The sequence below is a fragment of the Schistocerca nitens genome, chromosome 3 (assembly GCF_023898315.1).
Source record: "Schistocerca nitens isolate TAMUIC-IGC-003100 chromosome 3, iqSchNite1.1, whole genome shotgun sequence".
Lineage (NCBI taxonomy): Eukaryota > Metazoa > Arthropoda > Insecta > Orthoptera > Acrididae > Schistocerca > Schistocerca nitens.
Genome location: NC_064616.1, coordinates 247,132,969 through 247,159,896, shown reverse-complemented (window position 1 = coordinate 247,159,896; position 26,928 = coordinate 247,132,969). Strand labels below are relative to the sequence as shown.

The following is a 26,928-nucleotide window of genomic DNA, read 5'->3' as shown; positions in this document are numbered from 1 at the left end:
CTAAACTGTGAGCTATTGTTTGATTTGATTTGTTAATTCATCCTGTGTTCATGCTCATCATCATTGGCACAACAGCCCTTTGTGAACCTTGGACTTCTGTAGAAGATTATTTCACTCTTTCCTGTTTAGTGCCAGACTGCACCAATTATGAATTTAAGTTTTCCTTGTATCCTCTCTCACATCTTCCACCCATCTTACCTTTGGTCTTCCAACTCTCCTGGTTCCTTCAGGCACTGCATTGAATATCTTCTTAATCATTCTCTAATTAGCTTTCAGTACACATCCTGCTCATTCTAACCTTTTACTCTTAATGAAACTGACAATGTCTAGTTCATTATATAGATTGTATAATTCATAACTGAAACTCCTTCTCCAGACACCATTTTCTTCCACTGGCCCAAAAATTTGCCCAGAGGATTTTTTTTTTTATTTTTCAAATATGCCAAGTTTATTTTCATCAAATCTCATTTATATCCATGCTTCAGCACTGTATGTGTGCCAGGTACTGTAGCTTTAGTTTTCCTAAACAGCAGCTTAGGTTAAAGATGTTTCCTGAGGTCGTGGTAGCATGTGTAGGCAGACAGTACTCCTTTTGGTATTTCAAAGCTGACATTGTTCTTACTTCTGATACAAGGTAGGTGAAACTACTCATGACATCTAACTTACACAAAACAATTTCTATGAATGAGGGCTCATTAGGGTAACATTCCTTAGTTGTGGGCATATGCTTAGTTTTCTCTTCATTTATCTGTAAGTTTATCCTCATAGCATTGCTTATAACCTTCTCAAAGGCTATAGTAAACAGAAGGCTGGATAATGAGTGTCTCAGTCTTTTCCATTTTTTTGAAGTCACAGCACTTGATAACATATTCTGCATTTTAACTTGGCTCCAATTTTTTGTCCCCACAGTACCTTTCATTAAGATGATCAGTTTATTAGGAGTCTCCAACTCTTCCACTGTTATATATAGCTCCCTTCTGTGAGTAGTGTCATAGGCTGGCCTGAAGTTTATTAAGAGGTGATGTGCATCAATCCAAAATTTTTCACATTTTTCTAGTATTTGTTGTATAGCGAAGATCTGATCAACAGTAGATCTTCCTTTACAAAGTTCACATTGATAGTCACTAACAGCATTTTCAACATAGGGTGCAAGTCTACAAAAGAGGGTATTTGAGAATATTTTGTATGCTGTAGATAATAGTTAGAGCACATGATGATATCACCTTTCTTGAGTTTTGGGCATATGACACCTATGTTCCATTCATCAGGAATACATTCATCAATCCAAATATTAAAAATAATCTTGGGAAAATGTTTGACAAATTCCTTGACTGCATTTTTAATCAGCTCTGCTTGTATTAGATCCATTCCTGGGCCTTATTATTCGTCGGTTTCTTGATGGCTGCCTCTGCTTCCTCGGCAGTTTGTGCTTGTTCTTCTGTTTCTGAGTTCCTTGTATTTACAGAGGATAAGATTCTTTGGTTCTCAGCTACATCCTGATTCATCAGTTTCAGCAGTTTGTCAGAATGTTGAGTCCATGTTTTACATATTGCTTCATCACTACTCGTAATTGAGCCATCTGTATTTCTACATAAATTCTTACTTAACTTTCAATAAAAAGCTCTCACCTCATTCATCCATTTCAGCTACTCCATTTCTTTCTTTTCATGCTCTCTCTTTATTTTTGTGCACTCTCTTTTCTTCTCTTCTTGCTATCTTTTACAGATCTTCAGATATGGTTTACCTTTGTGTTTTCATGCAGGCCTTATTTTTAATTGTTATTACTCATGTCTCATGTGTACTCTTCATCAAACAGGCCACTGTGTATGGCTGAATCTACTCTTCCTACACCTTCGTCAGCAGCTTTTATAAGGATGTCTTTTAGGTTCTTCCACAGTTCCTCAATATTCTCATTGTTGGAAAAGCGTGCCAGGTCTCCCCTGAGTAGGTCAGAACATCTCTGAGCAATCTTGGGCTCCTTGGAATTTATTTGCATGAGATCCACATTCCTCTTTTGCGTTAGATATTCAGCTTCTGATTACTGCTATTACAAGGTAATGGTCAGAGTCAAAATTATAAAATGTAAACTTTCATGTCTATTATACCTTGGTCAAAGGGAAGGGATCCCTTCAGTCACAGCATAATGGCCTGGAATATTTTATTAATTGAGGGTCAAAATTAGCACCCCTATAGCTTCTAACATTCATTAGGTTGGACAGATGTCTTGCATCTATTAGGAGATAGTCAATTTGATTAAAGGTTTACCATCTGGAGATTTCCACATCATTTTATGTATATCTTTGTGACTGAATGTTGTTGTACACCTCACTATCATATTTCTCAAGGGAGCAAAATGTGAAAGTCTGATCCCATTATCATTTGATTTATCATGTAGACTACTTTCCAATACAAGACTGGTATTCATCTTCTTTTTCAATTTATCATATATTCAAAAATTATCTTATAGTCTCCTCTGAGCCATTTGTTGTATACTTCATCTAACTCATTATAAAAAGTAAATATTATGAAAAGAATAATATTGTCATTATTCCATCCTGGGTTTTGCATTATAAAAAGCATCATTCTCTCCTTCACTTCTCTCTTCAGTTGAGGCATGAGCACATACGAGACTATAGTTGAAGAATTTGCCTCTGGTCCTGAGTCTGCACAATCTGTATGACTTTGCATGAAAGACTCACTTTTTCACTCCTGCATAACTTAGCCATGTACTCCCAGTGTACCCATTGCCCAGGGGCTAGTGGCATGGAGTTGGTGGGAATACACAGCATTTCTTGTGTTTTGGTAATACATTTCTACCAGGAGGAAATGCACCCATAGGGCCACATACTACCTCTTTGACTCCCTCACACTATGTGTCACATATATAAAATCACACCATGCACAAGCATGCAACAACAGCAATTAGTGTGACAGGCCACAAGCATAAGAAAATATTTTAAACTTTCTTTCTACAAGCAGAGCTGATGTTTTAAAAAATGTCACCAAAAAAGAAAGGGTTAGTGACCATCACAAAGAAGCCATAAGCGATTTAAAGAAATCACAGGAAGCCTAACTCTGGATGGGTGCACAGGGATTTGAACCACTGCCTTTCCACTGTGCTATCTCACTCATTATAGATGTAGAAGATTTGATTCAAATTCAAAAAATGTAGAAGAATTAATATTAAAACTCCAAGATGATGTAAGCTGCAGTCTAAATAAATATACCAAGAAGAGTAATAAAAGCAAATTATCCATCTTGGTTTCATTTTTTCATTTGGAGTATGTTGCAGAAATACTCTCATTACAAACGGAATGTAGGAACACCAATAGAAAACAGTAAATGGCAAATCATGCATCTGCAAAAGACCTATGCACCATGTCTACAATAATTTCCACAGTCAGATCCACGTGAAAGATATAGGGTAAATGCTAGGAAATGTTGGTAATCTATAAAGTCAGTGATCAGATCAAAACCTTCTACCCAATACCTTGTGCATCCATATGGTGCTGAAACTGAATACAACAGACAGAAAGCTGAAATATTAGATTCCACATTTACAAATTTATTCACGCATGAGACTATTACTGTACAACAGTTGACAATAGTATGCATCGCAAATTCTGCAAGACTGTGCGACAACTGGCTCAATAATATACACTGCCAGACAGAAAACTGAAGCACCCTGAAGGGGAGGAGGGAACAAAATGAAACTTCATGGGTTCAGAGAATATGTAATGTTACTGCAGTGATTACAAATCGAGTCAATTTTACAAAGAACTTAGTAGCTACCAGTATGACAGTGTGCGCCCTCTGGCCTGGATACATGCACTGATTTGGTTAGGAAAGTTGTCATAAACCCATTGTACCCTCCCTTGAGGCAAAGTGGGCCAAAAGTGTCGTATCTTGTCTGTGATATCGTGTATACTGGCACTGGAACAGAGTTGACGTCCAAGCTGGTCCTCCACATGTTCTATCGGGGACAGATCTGGTGATCTTGCTGGACATGGGAATAGCTCAAAATCACACAGACAGTTCACAGAGACCTGTGCCATGTGTGGACAAGTGGTGACCTGTTGAAAAATGACACCAAGTACTGTTGCATGAGAGGAAACACATGAGGATGTAGGGTGTCGGTGACGTACCATTGTGCCATCAGAGTTCCCTCAATTGTTAACCACCGTGACCTGAAATTATACCTGCTGGCTCCCCAGATTATGACACAAAGAATAACACTGCTGTGCCTCTCCAAATGCTACATAATTCATCATCAGTCCACGATTCCCAGTCACAACACCACTCCAAACACAGTGTGCTTTTAATGGCAGCCTACACCTGACGTTGATAATTCCATAGTCTGGTTTCTGCAAGCCTCTGTCCACACATGATTCAGAATGTTGCAGGGAGTCCATTGCTTGTTCTCTAATGGCAGGTGCAATTGTGAATGGGTTATGATGTGCTTGGAGCACAATGTAATGATCCTCCCTTGTTATGGTCAGATATGATTGACTTGAATCTTGGTGACAAGTATGACTGCCCTCATGTTCCCATGCTGACCAACACTGGGCCCCTGATACATCCAAATGCCCAAAAAATCTGGATAGAGCATGATTCGACCCACCGTGAGGCCCTTTTCAGACACTGTCAGATACTGGTAATGTTGTCTCTCACGAGTATGCAGCATATCTGTGTCCTTCACAGTGGTCACTCAACATCTGGTGCTGTTCACACCCATTATATGTACCCTTCCAAGTCTGCTAACAACACTAATACACTCTGGTGGCTGTTCTACATGTACGTGAAATTTATTTGCAGTTGTGAATATGGACAGTAATCAGCTGTATAAGGCAATCATGATAATGAAAATTTGTGCCAGTCTGTGACTTGAACCCGAATTTCCTGCTTTACGTGAGCGGTCACCTTAACCACTATCTGTGCACAACTTGTGGCCAGACCCAAACTTCCATATCTTGTCATTCCTGCATCACAATCTGTACTTGTACACACATCATATAATTCCTGTATAGGGAAAGACATTTTAATTGAAAGTCACCACCTGATATCGGTGGATAGATGCAATACTGAAGTGCCTGTGTTATTAAAAAAATGATACACTGTTCCTTTGGACATTGTTACAGAGGACTGCAACTCTAAATCATTTACATACCCGGAAATAGTGTGTACATGTACGAAGTTACATTGGCACCTGACCAGATCTTCTGAATGCTTCACTTTTTTTGCTAGGCAGTGCATATTGCACAGGAATCACAAGAATAGGATAAGAGAGTTTAGAGTGCTTACTAAACCATTAAGGCAACCATTTTTCCCTTCCTCAATATGCAGATGGAATAGGACTTACAATTGCTAGTATTGATACATAGTACATTACACTGTGCTCTGTAAGTGCCTTGCAGAATGTGCAGGGTGTACCAAACATTGAGGGTCAAAATTATGTACAAAAAAGCATGCCAAATTTAAAAGAATGCAAAGTCCCCAAGATTGCCAAGTTGTACAGAAGCTAGGAATTCAGCATGAACTTCAATATGAGATGCTTTTAATAGTTTCCACAATGAAATTCTGTCTGGCAGAAAACCCAAAGCGATTCTGGTTGTATGTAAAGTACACCAGCAGCAAGACGCAGTCAATACCTTCACTGTGTAATAACAATGGCGATGTTACTGATGACAGTACTGCTAAAGCAGTGTTACTAAATATGGTTTCCCAAAATTCTTTCATGACAGAAAACAAAGTAAATATTTCATTATTCAAATCATGAACAACTGCCAACACAAGTAACTTAGATGTGGATCTCCTCAGTGTAGTGAAGCAGCTTAAATCACTTAATAAAGGCAAGGGCTCTGGTCCACACTGTGTACTAGTCAGGTCCCTTTCAGAGTATGCTGACCCAATAACTCCATACTTCAATCATATACAACCACCTGCTCATTGAAAGATCTGTACCTAAAGACTGGAAAATTGCACAAGTCACACCAATACCAAAGAAAGGAACAGGAGTAATCTTCTAAATTACAGACCCATATCAACATCGATTTTCAGTTGGATCTTGGAACATATACTGTGTTCAAACATTATGAATTACCTCAAACAAAATTATTTATTGACAAACAGCCAACACAGATTCAGAATATATTGTTCTTGTGCAACAAAACTAGCTCCTTATTCTCAGGAAGTAATGAGTGCTATTGACAGGGGGTATCAAATTGATTCTGTATTTTTAGATTTCCAGCTTTTGGTACCATTTCTCATTAGTGTCTATGGCAGAACATAGAAACATGTGCTTGTGAACTGTTATTTCAGAATGCTTTGCTTATAATTTTAACAGTGTACAGATCCTCACTGGGGAACTTTACAATCTGATTTCAGTAGCAAGATTTTCAACTCATTTACAAAAGGACACTGACTGATCCCATTTTTGTAGACAGTGTTCAAGCTGAGGAAATATATATCACAATAACAACACAAGTAACATATATTTGTACTCCCCAAATAGAGGAATCTTTGAACAGCAGATAGACATATTTAAAAGTATTAATTTTTAAAAGCTATCAGACTGTCATCCATAAAATGAAGAAACTCATACACACATTCATATATGATCAATTCACGCACTTGTGGCCACTGTCATCTCCAGTCACTGTGGCACAACTGGGGTAGAGAAGAGGTGTGGGGAAGGAATGGATGGAGGGACAGCGATGTAGGTATCAGTGGGCGATACTGTAGTGTCACCTGTAGGAGTGTACAGGGACGTGGTGGGGACAGGATGATGGGCAGGTAGGTAGAGTGTTAGGAGAGCTGTGATGGGGATGGGGGAAAGGAGAGGAGAGAAGCGCAGAAAGGGAAAGAACTATGCAGGTGAGTTTGGGGGGGGGGGGGAGGGGAGGGGGGGCAGAAAGCATGTGTGCGGGTGGAGCAAGACCAAGGAAGGGGATAGATAGGTGGAGGGCAGAGATTAGTGAAGGCTTGAGGGCAGGAGGGTTATGCAAACAAAGGATGTGTTGCGGGGAGAGTTGCGTTTGCGGAGCATGCTCAGCAAGTAGGTGGTCTACTGATTCTTTGCCATGGTTTGGCAATGATCATTCATGCAGACAGACAGCCTGTTAGTGGTCACACTCCTGTAGAAAACCACATAGTGTTTGCACAAGTCACTACACTACATATCTGTTCACAGGTGGCTCTGACTTCGATGGAATAGGAAATGGCTGAGACAGGACTGGAGTAATCGGTAGTGGGAGAATATATCATACTGGTGTTGCATGCAGGTCTTTTACAGATGTATGAACAATGGATTAAGTGGTCATGAGCAGCAGTGGAATAAGGACAGGCAAGGATATTAAGTAAGCCAGGTGGGCAGTGGACTACCACTATGAGAGGGATGGGGAGGATATTACTCACTTCAGGGTATGATGAGGGGTAGTCTAATCCATTATGGAGAATATGATTGAGTTGCTCCAGTCCTGGGCGGCACTGAGACATGAGAGGGTCACTCCTTTGTTACTAGTCAGTGGATATGTGGGGGATTGTAGATGGCTGGGGGGAAATAAGATGCGTCAGATCTGTTTCTGGACAATGTGGGGAGGGTAATTTTGATCTGCAATGACCTCAGCAAGACCATCAGCATATTTTGAGAGAACTACCTGTCACTGCTCATGTGATGACCATGGGTGGCTATACTGTATTGAAAATACTTCTTGGCATGAAATGAGTCACAGCTGTTCAGATGGAGGTATTGTTGGTGGCTGATAGATCTGATGTGGACAGAGGTACTGATGGAGCCATCTGTGAGGTGAAGGTCGACATCAAGGAAGGTGGCTTGTTGGGCCAGGTGAAGTGTATGAAGGTGAAGGTGTTGAGTTTCTGTAGGAATCCTTCCTAACCAACTCGAATCTGGAACTTCTTACCTGTTTCAGATTCATTGATGACATCTTCTTTATCTGGACTAAGGGGAAGGCCTCCCTACCCACACTCCCAATTCACTTCCCTTGGTCATCCTCAGCCCAACAACCTACCTTCCTTGATGTCAATGTATCCCTCATGAATGGGTACATCAGTACCACTGCCCACATCAAACCTACCAACCACCAATACCTCCATTTCAAGAGCTGCCACACATTACACACCAAGAAGTGATTTCAGTAGAGCTTAGCCACCCATGTTTGTCGCATCTGCAGTGATGAGCAGCCTCTTTTCGAACATGCCAATTTTCTCCCTAAGGCCGTCGCAGACTCATATTGCATTCCTCACCTCCTCCAAAAACAGAGCTCCCGCATCTTGTCTTCGCTGTCACCATCCCCCTCATACCCAATGACCAGCCACAAAGCAGTACTCCCTTATGATTCACTACCATCCAGGACTGGAGCAACTAAATCATATTCACTGCCAGGGTTTCAACTACCTCTCACCATGCCCTGAAATGAGAAATATCCTCTTCATTATATGCCCCACCTACCCCTCAGTGGTATTCCACCACCCACTCAACACACCCAATATCCTTATCCTTCCCTGTTCCACTTCTGTTCCCAATCCCTTCCACCATGGCTCATATGCCTGTTAAATACCTAGATACAACAACAGTCTCAGTCATCCTCCCGCTACCACCTACTCCAATCCTGTCAAAGGCATTCCCCATCAAAGGCAACACCATCTGTAAATGAAGCCATGTAGTCTGCCAACTTAGCTGCAACCACTGTGTGGCTTTCTGTGTGGGCGTGTCCCTCCCAATGTTCCACCTAGCTGCCTATCGTCCTGTCTCCACCACACCTCCACTCTTTTCTTCTGGCAACATTACAGCATTTCTCCCACGCCTACCCTGCTATTCCTCTTCATCCCCACCCCCACACCTCTTCTGTATGTCCACTACCCAATCCAACCAAGATAACTCACAAGGAGACCACACAGCAATCGGATTTTTATAATTTTTTGTATTTATGGTACATGAATTTCGGAATTCAAATATACCTCTCCCAAAGGAGATCAATGCAACTCTCAAAAATTCTCCAGAAAATTGACTTTGAAATTTTCTGAGCACATTTATTATACTACAATAAGGTAGGTATTTTTTGACAAGCAGTGTGGCTCTGTGGTAGAGTGCTCACTTACTTTGTTAATGGCCTGTGTTTGTTTCCTGGTGGTATCAAATTTTTAGACAAAGGTGCATGTTCTATCAGCATTTCTGTGAAGTGTAGAATACATAAATCACTCAAGTGGCTGGAGATAGTGGTCATGTGTGCATGAGGTGTGCTTGCTTGTGTGACAGTGTATGTGTTTTCTTTTCTGAAGAAGGGTTCGGCTGAAAGCTAAATGTTTAACAGTCATTTTGTTGTGGCTGTCTGCAACTTAACATGTCATTTTTATGGTGAGTAGCAATTTATTCTTTTCATAATAGTGTTAAGTAGAAGTAATTTACTTAGTACATCATAGTTTGTATTCCAGAAGGATTACTATATTGAGAATGACATTTATGCATATATTCGTCAAAAATTACAAACATTAAATTACTAAATACCACCAGTTTGTATTTTCTGCATTCTGTCGAAGGCATTTGGCTCTGTAGATCATGTCACTCTTTCAGAAAAACTTATATTTTAGTGGAATGATTGATCTTCCACTTAAGATACTGTACATAATGTGTTACTCATATTTATCAAAGATTGAATATGTTTAGTTTAGTTGAATACGTTTAGTTTGGCTGGATACATTTAGTTTAGTTCATTCGTTTTTAGATCATTTTACATCATATCAGACATGTCAATTTAACACAAGCAATGATAACAGGTTTTTGTGTTACAAGATTGATAAGAGATATACAGCTGTATGCACATACACAGGAACATAGATACTAGGTACATAAACGTGAAAACCATACACACATACATACATGTACACTCTGTGACTAAGTCTTTATGCAGACACACACACACATCCATAAGCACATACATGTTTGTCTGTAGTTGCAATGACGTTATTGCAGGTATTCTGGTAGTATCGGATGTGCCCATCCTTCACCTTTATGATGGCCATTCTTCTGCAAGAGCCAAAATCAGAGAAGGTAGTGATGTTGGACACTGAGGTCTGGAGAAAAGTCAATGTTCTAACTCATCCCTATTGGGTTCAGATCAGGACTGTGAGGAGGCCAGTCGATTTCAGAAATGTTATTGTTCACAAACCATTGCCTCACAGATTCTGCTGTTTTTTTATGACGGGGTACACTGTCATGTTGCTACAACCAGTAATTGTCTCTAAACTGTTGCCCAATGATACACAGTAAACAACTCTGTAAAATGTGTTTTTATCCTTCTGCATTCAGTGTGTTCTTAAGTGTTCTTAAGTGCAGTAAGTGGACCACACCATATACCCAAAAAGCCCCCCCCCCCCCCCCGCCCGATACTCTAACACCACCTCTTCAGTCTTTCACCATTAACATTCTCTGGACGCTATCCAAACCCAAACCCTTCCATCAGATCGCCACAGGATATAGCATGATTTGTCACTCAAAATTACTTGTTTACGGTCATCCACTGACCAGTGGCATCGCTATATTTGAATCAATTCAAAGTGTTACTTTGCGTTGACTACCGAAATGTGTGCCCTATGAGGCGTTGCTTGACCATTGTACCCCACTCTTTTTAACTCCATATGCAGTCATTGTGCTAGCCGGACTGATGATTTTGTGTGACTTTTACAAGCACCCTCCACATTTCTCAAGTCACAGTCCATCAGGACATGAGGTCTGCCATGTCTTGATTTAGCTGGGGTTGTTCCCTTGCATTTCCACTTCAGTCACATCACCATCAGTCAGTTGACTTGGGAAGCTTTAGGAGGCTTGAAATGTACCTGATAGAGCTGTTACTCAGGTAACATCCAATGACTAGTCCATGTTTAAATGAACTCTCCTGAAATTCTGCTTCTCTACTAACAACTCAATATTCAATAACATTACTAGCAATATGTTTTCTCCAGTTCTTTTTCCCTGATACCATTTCCCCATGAGAGACATACCATCAGCATGCATTATAACGTTTGCCATTTGCACTCTATGGTACACTCATGTCATTTATGTAAAGAATGAAAAGCAGTGGGCCCAGTGATGATCCTTGAAACTCTACTTATATAACCTGTTGAAATTTTGAGAATATATTTTTGTTTTTAGTTTCCATTTTATCTTTTATTTCCACCAATTTCCTTCTGTTTTTAACAGTTTTAAACAGGTGATTTGATCATGACAACTACATTTGCTCTGATGTCATATTGGTGAAGTTTTTGTAGCATTGAGTTATTCTTTCTTTTTGTCATAGAATGCTATTGTTATGTGGCTCACTTGTGTAGGAAATGTACCAATTTGTCTTTTATGACTATTTCTACATTGGTGAGGTTTTGTGATTGGTCTGTAATTTGTTAGGTCATGCATGGTTCCTGTTTTGTGCAAAGGAATGACTGCACTCAATTTAAGGCATCCATTCAGGGAATCTCTCTTCCTCCAAAGACTGGTCTATTAAAAATGTCGGGCTCTACTAAATACTGTGAACGGTACTTAAGTACCTTTGTAGATACATCAATCATCCACCCTTTGCATATTTTTTTTGTTTTCATTGAGCACATTATTTTTGCTGTTTCACTCCCATATATGGCAGACAGGCCATAGCCTTTACATCTATTTTCGCTCCCTTTTCCTTCAGTTGGTCTGGCATTTTTGCGTACAGAGCTCTCTTAATCTAATATTTTGTATATCCATTTTTACTGAATACCTCTTACAAGTGCATCAGTTCGTCTTGTAGGTTGTCAGTGTTGGAAATTACATGGGCCTTGTGTACTAAAATTTTAAGTATTACCCTAGTTTGCAAAGTGTGATGACAGCTGGAGAATTGTAGGGTCCCTCTTAATAGATCAGGGAAGCACTACATGCAGAAAGAGTCTTCTATGATAGATAGCAGAGTATGTGTGATGTGGACATGTGGGTTTTTTAGGATAAAAAAATCCCCACATAGACAAAATAATATACGTTCTCGTTTCAGCAAGGGAAGAATATAAGCCCAATTAATTAAAGAGAGCAGCATTCATCATTGCAGATCAGAAAAAGGAAATATTAATGTAGTATTAGTTAAATGCAGGAACATCCATTGAAAAGTCCCAGAACTCATCTCATGCAAATGTTAATAACGTCCATATAGTACAGAGGACAGAAGGCTTGCCAAACCAGGCATTAATAACAATGAAATTCTAAATTATAGTTGAAATACACATAGCAAAGATAAGCTGGACACCAATGGTGCAGGTATGTTAATAGCCATATATAATACAGGATGTACGTAAAGTTCAGGAACACTTTCAATTAATTATTGCACAAGAACTAAACATTGTACAGATGTCATACATATTGCATTTTGAAGAGAAACTCTGAGAGTTTTTTTGCAAACATTCGATATGCGAACCATGAGTGAACCAGCAGACATCAATACAGTAATCGAATTCTTGCCATATCCCTCCCAGCATGGCACCGTTGACTGTAGCAGTCGCCTCCCGTATTCTCTCCCGGACCTCTGCTACATCACGTGGTAGAGGCAGTACAGACACCAGATCTTTAAAATGTCCCAACAGAAAAAAGTCATACGGAATGAGATCCGGTGATCGGGGAGGCAATTTTGAACTCCAACACATCGAAAGCTCGCTCCGCACCTGAACTCCCCATGCTTGCGACTAGCGCTAACTATCGGCAAATTACCAAACTACGCTGTGGTGGTACATGTGAAAAAAAACCTTTCAGGGTTTCTCTTCAAAATGACATATGTATGATATCTCTACAATGTTTGGTTCTTGTGTGATATTTACGTGTGTCAATGGCGAATACTTTAAAATATTTTCACTATGTAGATCCTGAACAATGAGCACGACTTTGATATTTGATTTTGACTGGAGTGCCGTTTTAGGGCGAGGACATCCATCGGTTTTCCATTGCGAACTCTGAATTGTCATATCCATAGACCCAAGTTTCATCACCAGTTACCATTTTGATATGAAGTCCAGATCTAAATGAAGACAATCCTTCATCTCCCAGATCTACATATATACTCTGCAAACCAATGTGAGATGCATGGCAGTGGGCACGTAGTATATGTGCACTTTGGTAATCATTGTTGCCACAACTGGCTCATGGTTACTGATGCCATTTCAATGTGGATAGCCTCAAAGAGGTCAGTTCTTTTTGTTGCCATTAGATCTAATATGTTTCAATCATGAGTGGAGTTCAGAACCATCTGTTCTAGGCAGTTTTCAGAGAAGGCATTTAGTAATGTTTTACAGGATGTCTTTTCGTTCTCACCACTAGCAAAACTGTACCTTCCCCGATTGACTATTGGATGATTAAAGTCTCCACATTTTCTAACAGGATGGGGCCCCTCCGCGCCCACACCAATGTGGTGACCAAACCAAAAAAGTTCTACTGTCACCTCCGTATAGCATGTTAGTTTTTGAATCATGAGTCACAGGATGTGGGCTTTGATGTTATCCATGCGTCTGGGTATGATTACTCATTGACAGGGTCCATCTTGAGACAGAAAGTGGACGAAAGCGATTGAAGGCTAGCAGTTTGTAAGGGCAGAGGGAAAAAAGTGCCTAGGCAAGCGTCAAGGGAAAAAAACCTCTGCGACAGTAGGGCGGGTAGTAAGGGCAGTAACGGCTTGCTAGCTGCGACAGTGCTTGCAAGGTGTGGTCATGTTAGTGCGAGATATCTTGCATCATTACCTTTGTCGTTGTGGAAGCTCGTTGTAAGGCTTGCTGCTGCTGCTGCATCCCTGTAACAGTTCAAGGTCATCGTACATTCCTGGGCGATTGGTCATAGATCAGCTCACAGTGTAGGGGGTGTATGTGGCTGGTTTGCGTGCTGTGTACAGTATGGTTTCCCTGTGATTGCCTGTTTTTCGGTGGGTCGAGCATCTGAGGTTACTAGTAGTAGCTGTGTTGCAGGGGTTCGCCAGTACTATGGTGTTAGCGTGCTATAGACCATAGAATTTTAGTTTCTTGCTAATAGCGTCTTTGGTCTATTATGTTTCCATCTATGGTTGTAGTCGTAGTTACCCAGAGAAAGGATAAACGGGTTACGCGAGTGTCTCGTGTTGTTGTACAGTCTTGTGGGGAGATTCTGGAATACTTGCAAGATGGTATCTAGCCGATATTCCCGGTGAAGGTCCGCGGTGCGTGTGTAGCACGGAGCGTTGCTTATGTTTCTAAGTACTTTGTTCTGTATGAGCTGCAGACAGCACCAGGGGTCGAATAAGTGTCATGTACATGGACCTAGACACCCTCCTATTCAGTGTGCTACGCCTGTTAAGCATAGGGTAGAGTTGTTTGAGCCTCGCATTTACTTTGTTGGTGACGTGTTGAATGTGGTCCTCCCCCCAGATTAGTTTCCGGTCCAGCCAGACACCAAGGTATTTGACCTTCTCGCGGAAACATATTGAGCGTGTATATAGTGTTTTGGGTTGCAGTGCTGATGTTTGCGCAGTAGTTTCGGTCTTCTAGTGAACAGAACGGCTTCGCACTTGTCGATGTTTACTCTAACACGCCATTTCACCAGCCAAGGCTCTGCCACTCTGAGTGCAGTCTGTAGTCATGAGTTAATGTTAGACGGCTTCCAATCTTGCGGAAGGATGGCAGTGTCATCCGCGTAGATTGCTACTGTCGTGTTGTGTGTAGCTGGGAGGTTGTTAATGTAGAGGTTAAACAGTAAGGGCTCTAGGATGCTTCCTTGGGGTACTCCTGCCTGGATACCGTGTGGTGTCGATTGTTTGCCCAGCACGTCGGTGTTGAAACTCCGGTCCGTGAGATATGAGTGTATGAGACGTATGAGCCCGTCGGGGAACCCTGCGTCGCTTAGTTTGCGTATGAGGCTGTTGTGCCATAGACGATCGAAAGCCTTTTTGATGTCCAGGAACACCACCCCAGTTGCTTTGTTTGTGTTGTATCCGTGTGTTATCTACTCAATGACGCGGAGGAGTTGTGTTGTCGATTGGTGATTCCTGAGACCGAATTGCTCTGGTCTCAGGGTGTCGTTTGTGATGCAGTGCCTAGTGAGTCGTTTTACTATTGCCTTCTCAAAGATCTTGCTGAGTGCGCTCAGCAGACTGATGGTTCGGTAATTTTGTGGGAGGGAGTGGTCTTTGCCCGGCTTGTTGGAACATCAGGACCTTGGCTGTCTTCCAAAAGGTGGGGAAGTGTTGGTGTTTAAGTATGGCATTCGTGATATGTGTGAGGTATTCTACTGCTTTATCCGTGAACTCCTAGAGGACACGGTTTTGAATGCCATCGTGACCAGGGGCCTTCCTAGTGGTGGTATGCATGATGGCCCATTTGACTTCAGCTGTGCCAGCCTGTCGGATGATGTAGCGCGCTGGTTGGGCCAGGACGCGTGTAACCTCCTGGTCGGTCGCTAGTGTGAACGCTGGGTCTGAGGGGTCCAGCTTCAGTGTGAATGACGCTGCGAGTGTGAGGGCCATCAGTTCCGCTTTTTCTTCTGCAGAATATGCTGGTCCATCGGGCCCTTGTAGCGTGGGTGTGTACAGTTTCTCCCTGGTAAAGTGTCGGGCCATCTGCCACACTCCAGGTCACGTGGTGTCCAGCCCTTCGAGTTTCTGGTTTCACTGTTGTGTTTTAAATGTTTGTATTTTGTCCCGGATTATTCCCTGGAGCCTGTTTGTGTGCTGTTTGAAGTGCTGGCGCCTGGTACACTGCCAACGTCTTCTGAGGCGGTTCCTCATTGAGATAAGGCCCAGGATCTCCTGCAGCAGGGCAGCAATTTGTTGTTGTGGTGTGCGGGTTGGTATGGTGTCGGCTATTGTGTCTTGGACGGCGCTGGTGAGGGTTTCAATGGCCTCATCAATTTGCGCTGTCTCGTTAATCGCGTGGGTGGGTGGGATGCGACTGTCAAGCGTTTCCTTGAGCGAGGTCCAATTCGCACGCCTGTAGTCTTAACATCCTGCGTTGATCCATGTGCTGCAGTGTTTCTTCGATGTACAGTATTACGGGTTGGTGATTTGAGGGCAGATCGTTTTCAATGGTAACGCTGAGTGTCGTTGTTATGCCCTTGATGAGGGCCATGTCTAACATGTCTGGCCTGTGACCCCTCCGGTAGGGAATGTGTGTCAGTTCGGTCGGCGCTAGTGTGATGTAGTTTCGTCCTAGTGCGTGTTCATATAGTTCCTTGCTGTTGGAGTTTTGTATACGTGAGTTCCAGTCAGGGTGTTTTGCGTTGGTGGGGGAATATTGCCAATATTCCCTCTAGTGTTATGTTGGTGTTGTGTGTGTCGACCTGTGGCTCGATTGTAGTGTTAGCGGCCACTGGTGCAGGTGTTGTCGTTACGTGTGGGCTGGCGCTTGTGTTGCTGCTGTGTGGTGCATTCTGTGGTGCCTGTGTTACAGTTGTGGTGAGGGGTGGAGTAGAGTGTGTGCTGGTATCACTGGCTTGCTGACTGTGTGCCTGCGTTTCAGTGTTCTGTTGTGGCTGAGTAGTTTGTTGGGGTGTGCATGTGTTCCCATTCCTGTTTCCTCAGGGTGGCCTACACTTTCTCTGGGTTCTTGGTTCTGGAGCTTCTTGTTTGGGTGCATCTTCCTGTGCGCTGTGTGGGGATTCGCAGGCCGTGGACTCGGGGTGGAGTCGTGTTGTTTTGGGAAGTGGTGTTGGTACCGGTGTGGTTGTGGTGTTGCATGTTGGCTGAGTCAGTTGTGTTGTTGTCACAGCGGTTGTGTTAAGCACGTGTGTTGGGCGCGGAGGTTCTGCGGCTTGCCCCGCTCCTCCAGGGCGTGTAGCCATGGCGAACGATACTCCGTTCCTAACAGGGTTTGGTGCGGGCCTTGGACATGGTATGGCGTTGGGTGTCCTCAATTTATGAGTTTTGCACCTCTTTGTATACATTGCAGCCCCTGTAGTTGGCAGAATGTGCAGGCGTTGGATGTGTGTTTGTCAGCACATCCGCGGCAGTGGGGTGCCAGGCTGCAGCGAAGGGCCGAATGACTGAATCACTGGCAGTTGTTGCATTGTTGGGGGACGTGTGGTGGTTCGTATACTTCTACCCTTATGTCCATCCGCAGAAGGCTCTTTATCTGCAGAAGGTTGCGGGAGGCTGCCGTGTTGGCCATCTCGACCAGGTAGTGAGGCAGACAATTGTGTGAGCAGAAGCGTGTCATCCGGGAGGCACCTTTACAGATGAATCCCAGGAAGTTGAGTGCTGCTTGTACTGTTGTGTTAGGGGTAGTGGGGTCCACTCCTTTGACCACGTACTGCTGCATTTGTTCTTCAGCTGTTCTGTACGTGTAGTGCTCGATCCCCTTTTCTTTGAGGAAGATAAGGAGATCTTTGTATTCAGTGTTCATAGATACGTACTGTGAGGACATATCCTCACAGCACTTTGTGTGAAGCTTACAAGGTGTGTGCCTTTCTGCGAATGGTGTGTTGAGGACACTAAGGTCCCCATAGTTTTGTATTACGACTTGGGGAAAACCAGTCTTTTGTTGTGCAGGCGTATCTGCGGTTGGTGTTTATGTGGTGTTGCTGACCGCAGGTCAGTTCATGTTGGTTGGCGTGACTGTTTCCCTAACCAGAAGTGTGGGTTTTGGTGTAGGCAGCAGCGCCTTTCGGCTGCCTAGCAAGTGTGGTTGCTCGCTTGTTTGCATTGCAATCTTGGGTTTGCGTCGTGGGTCCTCCACCTGCCAGGGCCCAGTGTAGTGGTGTTATGGGTCTGCATCTGCAGCTGCTGATTCCACCGCTGGAGTCAGCTGCCGCAGCGGGGCGGTTGTACAGGAACCATCAGTTGCAGGCTAATGAAGTGTTATATGTAGAGTACTTGTTAGTGTGGGGGAATCGCTGGGGCCACAGAGGTCGGTGATTAATCGATGCTGGTTGAGCAGTTCCTGCACTTGCACAGTGATCTGCCAATTGTTGTCGGCCAATACCTCCTCAACGGCGGCAAGCGGGACGTTGACGTCGACAGAAACAGTCGACTCACGCGCTTCTTTCACTGCAGCCTTGCTGCGGGGGAAACACCGGCGGAATCTGCCATCTTGGTGTTGTAAAGAGCTTTATTTGGAGTGGGTGGGCATGACAGTTTGCTTTTTCTGACAAGAAAGAGCTAACTAATAGGCCCTACGGAAGAGGGGAAATGCCCTACGGCCTAACGTGCGCCGTTGGTGCAGTGGTGCGGCACCTAAAGGAGGTGCAGAGGAAGAAAAGTGGCCTACAGTATGCGGGGTGGTCCAACGTGAACAGGCCCCTGGCACTGGTCAACCCTAGAAAAGAACGAGATAGCCACGATAGGGGAGTTTGTAACCGAAGTTACGGGGTAACTGCGACTCTGAGAATCTTAAGACAGTTTAGCTTCTCCGCGAGCTACGCGGCTTTTCAATGAAAGGGAGCCAGGCTCAACCTTTCGCCGATCCACCGAGTGCTACTGATGCTTCGAAAGAAGACTCTCTGTAGAGCAGAGCAGTCAGCGAGGCCTAAACCCCAATTGCTACCGATGCATCGGCCATCACTGGCTGAGAGCTCCTTCTGCTGCGACGGCTGGAGCGTGTCTAATGACAGTCTCCACCAATGGGTAGAGTAAAATGGGGAACTTGAGTGCAAGTAAACTGACGCTTTCCCTGAAGTTCCGGGTTACATCAGGAGATAAGACTAGTGATTGATAGAAGGATCCAATTATAATTTTATGTCCCCCAAAAATCTCACAGCTGTTAATTTCAGGTTTTAACCAGCGTTCTGTACCTAGAATTATGTGAGCTTCACTGCTTTTCAGGAGCGCTTCAAACTCTGGCACACGTGCTTCGACAGTTAACTGCTAGGATTTTAATACTCTCACCTGTGGGGTATGGGGCATATTGTTTTGGATCTTACACTAATGGTTCCGGGTCTCCTACAGCTGTCGTTATCTGGACTGGCTCGGGAATCGTCTAATCTAAAAACCTCTTGCGTGCACCCCACACACAATCAGCTACCCGAATAGCAGACTCTGATGTGTAGTGCACACCTGACCCATTTAGAGGGACCCTACAGTTCTCAACACTATGGCGCAATTCCAGGAAGTCACAGCTTAGCTTGTCACAGAACCTTTCAAGTCTCTGGTTCAATCCTTCCCCTCGACTCAGAAACGGGAGGCCATGATCAATTCTTCGGCTGATGCTGCAAATTGTGAGTTTTGTTGAAACTCTGTGCACAAGGCTGGCCTTCCCAACCTTCTCTACTAGTGGCTCGAAAGGTTCAAGTATGACCTCATAGTCCAGATGACAGGCATCGTTTGTTCCAACGTACACCACAGTCTGCAGTTGCTTACACCCTGTTCCCTCACTGGCTGCCAGAATAGCCTCTTCAACATGTTGAATGTGGCCTCCAGGCATCCACACTGAATGCACCTGATGTTCCATCGTATCCCTTGCTGCCATGTCCCTAAGGGGTACAATTATTTGGCATTTGTTGGAAATGCTGACAATTAACAGACCCCTATCCTTCTGTGTTTGTCTTCTCTTGGCACAGGACAAAGCAGGTTTCTTAACAGGTGAACTGAGTCCCGCTGACTCGAGTGGAAAACAGTACCTCGAACCTGTTAGGAGGACACTATGAGTCCTTCCTTTTCCCCCTCTATCCTGTACAGGGTGCCTAGACAATCAGGTGGGCAAGTAGTGACAGGTCCGATATTTCTTGCAGAGGAGACTGGATTCACAGGAGAGGACCGGATAGTACTTGAGATACATTTTGTATGTCTGTTACATGACTCTCGGAAGCTCCCCAACAAACCAAATCGCAGCAGATGCCAATCGTTTGACAGTAGTCAGGGTGATTTCCAACTGGTTACGAAGGTCAAGTAACTCATCCCAGGTTTGAGAGCAGTATTCGCAGTGGGGCTGCATTGTGGCTGGTGCAATCTTTTACAGCACAACAAACATATAACTTTAAACTAAGCCTGCTGATTATTTTGTAATCTGTTGAGCTAAAAATATTACCAATTCCCCTTAAGAACTGAATCACTTAGTACACAAAATGAGATTTTTATTAAGGCAACAGGAAAACCTGTGTAAAAATTACTGGTCTCCTAACTTTTTGAGTTTATAGTCGCTATCAAACTCGAAAATAGCGTCAACTTATGATAAATGTAGATAATGTGCAATTCTCTTGAAAGGGGGGAAACTAGATGTAAGACAGTATGTTAGAGATAATGTGTGTTACTCTAACTAAATCACAAATGCCAAGTGCTACGGAATAGCTTATGTAATGGACAAAGGTAACTTTTAAAAATTCTCAAAATGTACATTCATCCACGATGATATACCAGAATAGAGACATTCGGAGTGAACTACTCTTGGGTGACGACAGTAAATCATGCACACTGATTTTCTACGAAATAAGTTATCCACAGCACTCGTAAATTATGAAAGTTTTCAAAAATCTGCCTTTGTAAACGCCTGAAAACTCTTAAAAAGAACCTATTTCTCACTTAATTGTGCAAGAAATTAGGGTACATGCAGTATCACACAAAGAAAAATTCACAAGGTGGCTTGTATATGTAAATCAATGTGCGAATTGCACTGGGATGAGCCCTGATCAGCTGATGTATCAACATCGTTTTGTCTATAACCTCAAAAATGCATTTCAAGATAGCGAGTCCGCTTGAAACGTCCACATTAGTTGACTAATGTTCTGTTATTCGTTTTTTACCTGCTAAAGGCGAGAAACCAGTGAATATACACTGTAGAATGTCTAAAGTTTATGGTGAAGGTTGTATGAATCGTGCAAATTTTTACAAGTGGGTAGAGCAGTTCAAAAATGGTTGCAACTCAGTGACTGACGAACACCGTGCTGGTCGACCAGTTGCAGTTTCAACTCCCTCACTTGGAAGTTGAATTGATGATATTATCCGTACCGACCGCCGAGTGACTGTGTAAATGGTAGTTGATAGGGTTCAAGTTAGTACTGGTACAGTTCATAACATTATCTGTAACAAGCTGAAGTACCGCAAAACATGTGCAAGATGGATCCGAAAGGAGTTGACCGGCTACACAAGGAAACAAGGTTGTGAGTGTGAACAGAGCTAAAGGAACGTTATGAAAGAGAAGGTGAGCAGTTCCTCAACAAAATTTTAACTTGTGAGGAAACTTGGGTTCACTATTATGGCCAGAATCAAAAAGGCAAAGCATGGAGTGGAAGCACACCAACTTACCTGTCAAGAAAAAATTCAAAACCCAAGCATCAGCAAGAAAAGTCATGTTGACAGTGATTTGCTTTTATACAAGGTGAAGCCAGCAATGAGAGAGAGAGAGAGAGAGAGAGAGAGAGAAACGCCATGGATCTCAGAGGAGAGGTGTGGCTCTCCAGCAAGGAAACACACGTCCTCATATTGCTCAACTACCCGTGAAACCATCGACAAAATGAGCTGGGAAGTACTGCCTCATCTCCCTTACAGTTCTGATTTAGCACCTATTGATTTCCATTTGTGTGGTGCACTGAAGGAGGCAGAGGTTCCGGGACAACGAGGACATGAAAAAGTTTGTGGGAAATTGGTTCAAAATTCAAGATATAGAGTTCTTTGCAGCCAGAATAAAAAACAACTGCATAAATGTTCAAGGGGATTATGTTGAAAAGTAAAAAAAAGTATTGTTTTGTAAAAATAAACGCTTTTGTCTACAGTTCAATTTGTCTCTTTAATTATTTAATTACCTTCATATTTATTTTTCATCCCTGGATCACTTTTGGTAGTGGTATTAGACTCATCAGGCATGTTACAAAGTATTTGGTAATTACATAACAACATAGATATATACAATTTGTTCAGACAGTTGTAAAAGAGCTTAAGAGTTTACACCATACAAATAAAATTACGCGGTGGCTGATGGGAGTGACCACAATGGCATTTCCCATTTCCCATCTCCCCCATCAGCCAACACGCTGAGTGTCAACTTTGTTTGCATGAGTATACATGTATCAGACAGAGTTAAAAACAATACACACAACTGAACTTACATGCAGTGCCAGAATGATGTCTTTATATTATTTGCAGGGAGTTTGCAAAAGAATCTCTTATTTAAGAATTTTGTATACTTGCATCTAAGAAACTCTACCCAGAACACTGAAGCATCAGTTTGTCTCAGTCAAATTGCGAAGATAACATACAATCAAATTTCTGAAACAAACAAGTTATTCCTGATCTCTCATCGACAGCTGTTGATCCCTCATTAATGCATTTTTTTTCTCTATTTTATTACGTACTGTAAAGTGTGGGGTTACTTTGCTCTGATGTTGGACAGTTTTTAGACAAAATTATGCATAGTAGTTTTGTAAAATGAGTTTTGTCTATTCTAAAACAGCGTAAAAACCATCTAATTAACTCATAAAGATACCAAAGATTTTCAAAATTTATAATGATCTAAAAATTAAAGTAAAGTAGCCCCTGAAGTGGGTTACTTCGCTCCACTTCATATAAACATTATTTTATGATTGGATAATAGCGTGGTACAATGTTACCCTCTCTAAAATGTGTTGTGTCACCTTATAGGACCATAGTAAACCAACATTTATGTAATTTTTGGTATTAAATGGGCAAAAAAGATGATAAATTCAGGGTAGTGCAACCTTTCTTTTATTTAAGGTGCAAAAAGCGTAATGAACTGTAACAAGATTTGGTGCTGTTTTGTTATTGTTTTATAAACAATTTAAACATTGTAATATATTTTTAACTGAGAAGCTATTCAGCAGAATGACCTGATTTTTCTTGAGTCTTTTGATATTATATTTTACATATACCCAATAAATTTCAAATCTTTGTGTTGTTTAGTTTTTCAGGGAAATGGACCAAGAAAACATGAAATGCAGGAAAGGAATGATAAACATTGCTAATGCAGTTTTTGTACCTTTGTGGTTGTATTGGTATAAATGAAAAGCAACCAGCAGAGTAGGTAGTCCCTCCTAATAACAATTCTCTAATTTGAGCCTTTCCTTCTTTTTCTTGCGCCTTTTGTGGTTTCTAGCTTTTTTTCTCTGCTGACTTTATTCACATTGTATCTACTTGGTCCAGTGAAAGTTTACAAAACTTTCCAAGCTCAATTACTAATTGTTTAATCACTGCCAGTCTACCTTTAATACCACCAATGAATGTAATTACTGCTTCATTAGTTGCAATTTTAATGAAAATTTTTCCACAAAATCCAGTTTTGGGACAGATTTTCGCAATTTTGTTCTTCAGTAACTCATTAACATTTTCTATATTACTTTCAACACATCTTTTTAAGAGCTCTGTGGCAACTAAATTTTTAAACACAGGCTTGATAGCTTCCATTACTGCAGGAGGTAAAGTATTTTTGTGCCCATAGTTATTAACAATTCCTTCAGACACTATATGTTCATATGGAGACCGTGACTCATTTCCCTTGGGGAAAAACATACTGCATCAGGTTGGAATCAGAAGAGCATTTGTGAAACCACACAGCCCATGTAGCTGCTCTCATGTTAATAACAGAATCAGAATTTTCTCTAATTGAATTCACACAATATGAGGTTTTTTTGTTTATGGCAGCATCTGTCAGTCTCGTTTTAACACACAGAGGTTTTCCATAGTAAGGCTCTTTACCCTTGTACAGTACAATTTACTTCACACAAGATGGCCAGAAGTATGAGCAATTTAGCTTCCAAACTGATGATTACAATCATGAGAAATTTAGTTTCGAAAATGTATGCAACAATAGGAAAAATTTTGTGAAATGCAAGATTAGATTCAATGAAAATTAAAAGTTGCTCTCTGGGGCATGGCTCTCGACAGACAGAGCGGGGGATTTTGCTTTACTTTTTAATCAATAACTCGAAAACAATTACAGATATTGCAATATTTTTTCGCCAAAACGTTCGCAAACATTCGGAGCATAACAAAAAAAATTGAAAAATTGACTTTTTGAAAATCTTAAGCTGTATCTGGCCTTTTGAACTGTTTACTAGTACCTGGCACTGGTTTAGAAGCATTTTGTGGCAATTCAAGCAAGTGTTCGATTTCTTATGGTTTCCAAGCTTTCTTTGAGATTTTCGGAGCTGTAAACTGCATATTGGCGAGGACCTTGTTCCCATTTACGCTCATACTGTACAATAACAGTAATATCGTAGCAGTACTCATTTTCAATGTAATAGGATTCATCTCAAGCTGAATCAGGTCTAAAACAAAGTAATGAAAATACTGTGGAGCTCCTTCGATCCACTTTGTCAGTGGGGCAAAGCTGTCCCATTTTTTCTCACAAAATAACCTTCACGGTGCCTTATCACAAAATAACCTTCATGGCGCCTTACGACTGGACAGTGATAAATAACTTGTTGATTACAAGTCTGTGGGTATGATTTAGACGATAACTAATTTCTGCACATAAATAAATGTCATTTGCCTTTTGTTTAAGTAGTTGTCTGGCAGCAAAATGCCACTTTTACTTCACAAAAATTACCTCAAAAATACAATAGCACAGATTTGGTTAGCTGCAATTATTCAAGATATCAAATAGCAAAATAACTCAAACATATGAGCTGGTAGAAACTTTCAACTGTTGGGGACAAAATCAAAAATGGTTCCGAAATGTTTATTACACTACTGGCCATTAAAATTGCTACACCACGAAGATGACGCGCTACAGACGCGATTAGCTTTTCAGAGCATTCACACTATGTTGGCGCCGGTGGTGACACCTACAACGTGCTGAGATGAGGAAAGTTTCCAACCGATTTCTCATACACAAACAGCAGTTGACCGGCGTTGCCTGGTGAACCGTTGTTGTGAAGCCTCGTGTAAGGAGGAGAAATGCGTACCATCATGTTTCCGACTTTGATAAAGGTCGGATTGTAGCCTAACATGATTGCGGTTTACCGTGTCGCGACATTGCTGCTGGCGTTGGTCGAGATCCAATGACTGTTAGCAGAATATGGAATCAGTGGGTTCAGGAGAGTAATACGGAACACCTTGCTGGATCCCAATGGCCTCGTATCACTAGCAGTTGAGATGATAGGCATCTTATCCGCATGGCTGTAATGGATCATGCAGCCACATCTCGATCCCTGAGTCAGCAGATGGGGACGTTTGCAGGACAACAACCATCTGCACGAACAGTTTGACGACGTTTGCAGCAGCATGGACTATCAACTCAGAGACCATGGCTGCGGTTACCCTTGATGCTGCATCACGGACAGGAGCGCCTGCGATGGTGTACTCAATAACGAACCTGGGGGCACGAATGGCAAAGCGTCATTTTTTCGGATGAATCCAGGTTCTGTTTACAGCATCATGATGGTCGCATCCGTGTTTGGCGACATCGCAGTGAACGCACATTGGAAGCGTGTATTCTTCATCTCCATACTGTCATATCACCCAGCGTGATGGTATGGGGCGCCATTGGTTACACGTCTCGGTCACCTCTTGTTCACATTGGCACTTTGAACAGTGGACGCTACATTTCAGATGTGTTACGACCCGTGGCTCTACCCTTCATTCGATCCCTGCGAAACCTTACATTTCAGCAGGATAATGCACGACCGCATGTTGCAGGTCCTGTACAGGCCTTTCTGGATACAGAAAATGTTCGACTGCTGCCCTGGCCAGCACATTCTCCAGATCTCTCACCAAATGAAAACTTATGGTCAATGGTGGCCGAGCAACTGGCCCATCACAATACTCCAGTCACTACTCTTGATGAACTGTGGTATCGTGTTGAAGCTGAATGGGCAGTTGTACCTGTACATGCCATCCAAGCTCTGTTTGACTCAATGCCCAGACGTATCAAGGCCGTTATGACAGCCAGAAGTGGTTGTTCTGGGTACTGATTTCTCAGGATCTATGCACCCAAATTGCGTGAAAATGTAATCACATGTCAGTTCTAGTATATATATTTATCCAATGAATACCCGTTTATCATCTGCATTTCTTCTTGGTGTAGCAATTTTAATGGCCAGTAGTGTAGAATAGGTTCTAGACAGGACTGAACTATTTTCAGAGATGGACCAAACTACCCCTCTTTACAGTACCGATATTAATAATATGTCGTACAGTGTACGACTGATCCGAAAATAGTTTATGAAATCTTTCGGGAACGTGATTATGATCTGTCAGTGAATTAACATGCGATATGTCGCTCCTCTTTTTCAGCCATTTTCCTCTTTTTCGTTGTTTTCTGTTGTTACAGCTAATGTAACTGAATGATGAGATGGAAAAGGGCTCATGCCCATTCTTCTTTTAAATTGAGTTTACTCGACATAAATGATGTTTTTATCTGTACACATAATTTAGTGTAACAGGGGATCATGCCCCATCAACAGAAGTGCTCGTTAGAAGAGTATTGATTGGTTAGAGTAGGGGCCATATCCGTATAAACAAGCGTATAGTAGATCTGTTCCAGACTAGATGATGTAAAGAAAATTCTACAATACACACCTCATGAGCAGAAACCATTTTATAATAGTATCTTCCAGTGACCACTGAAGGATGGGCAAGATGAATATGAAGCATACCCACCATTATCTGCTTAGCTGTATCTTGATTGTAGTTGTATTTAGTTTACATTACGAATAGACTTTTATGCTCATAACAAACTCTTTTATTACTGTAATGAATATGAATAATGTAAACTTGCGTAACTCAACCCTTCCGGTGTGTAAAGAATGCTAGTTACGTCATCAACATCATCAAGTTCGAAAAAGGGTCATCACCAGCACATTCAAACTCGTTCACCGACTGCAGTTCGATGCCTCAAGTATGTTGTAATGGAAACGGGATCACCTTGTATAGGCCTATTGTTAATTGTACTTTCGAGCCAGCTTCCTAAACCAATGTTGTATAGTTCATAGGCGATTCTCATACTTGCATTATCGGTATCGTATCTAACATTTCAGTGATTATTCACACAAAATTTATTTTCATG

General features: G+C 42.0%; 1 protein-coding gene across 7 annotated transcripts in view; it reads left to right on the top strand.

Moving 5' to 3' along the window:
- The window catches only part of LOC126248205 (peroxisome biogenesis factor 10-like), a 120,370-nt gene that overhangs the window by 58,798 nt on the left and 34,644 nt on the right, over positions 1-26,928 (top strand). The window contains exon 6 of one of the 7 annotated variants that reach the window (XM_049949018.1): positions 22,824-22,940. The exons of the other annotated variants lie outside the window; for them this stretch is intronic. Coding sequence (XP_049804975.1) covers positions 22,824-22,925 — 102 coding nt within the window. The 3' untranslated portion in view covers positions 22,926-22,940. The remainder of the gene's footprint in view (positions 1-22,823; positions 22,941-26,928) is intronic. 7 annotated transcript variants of the gene reach the window in all.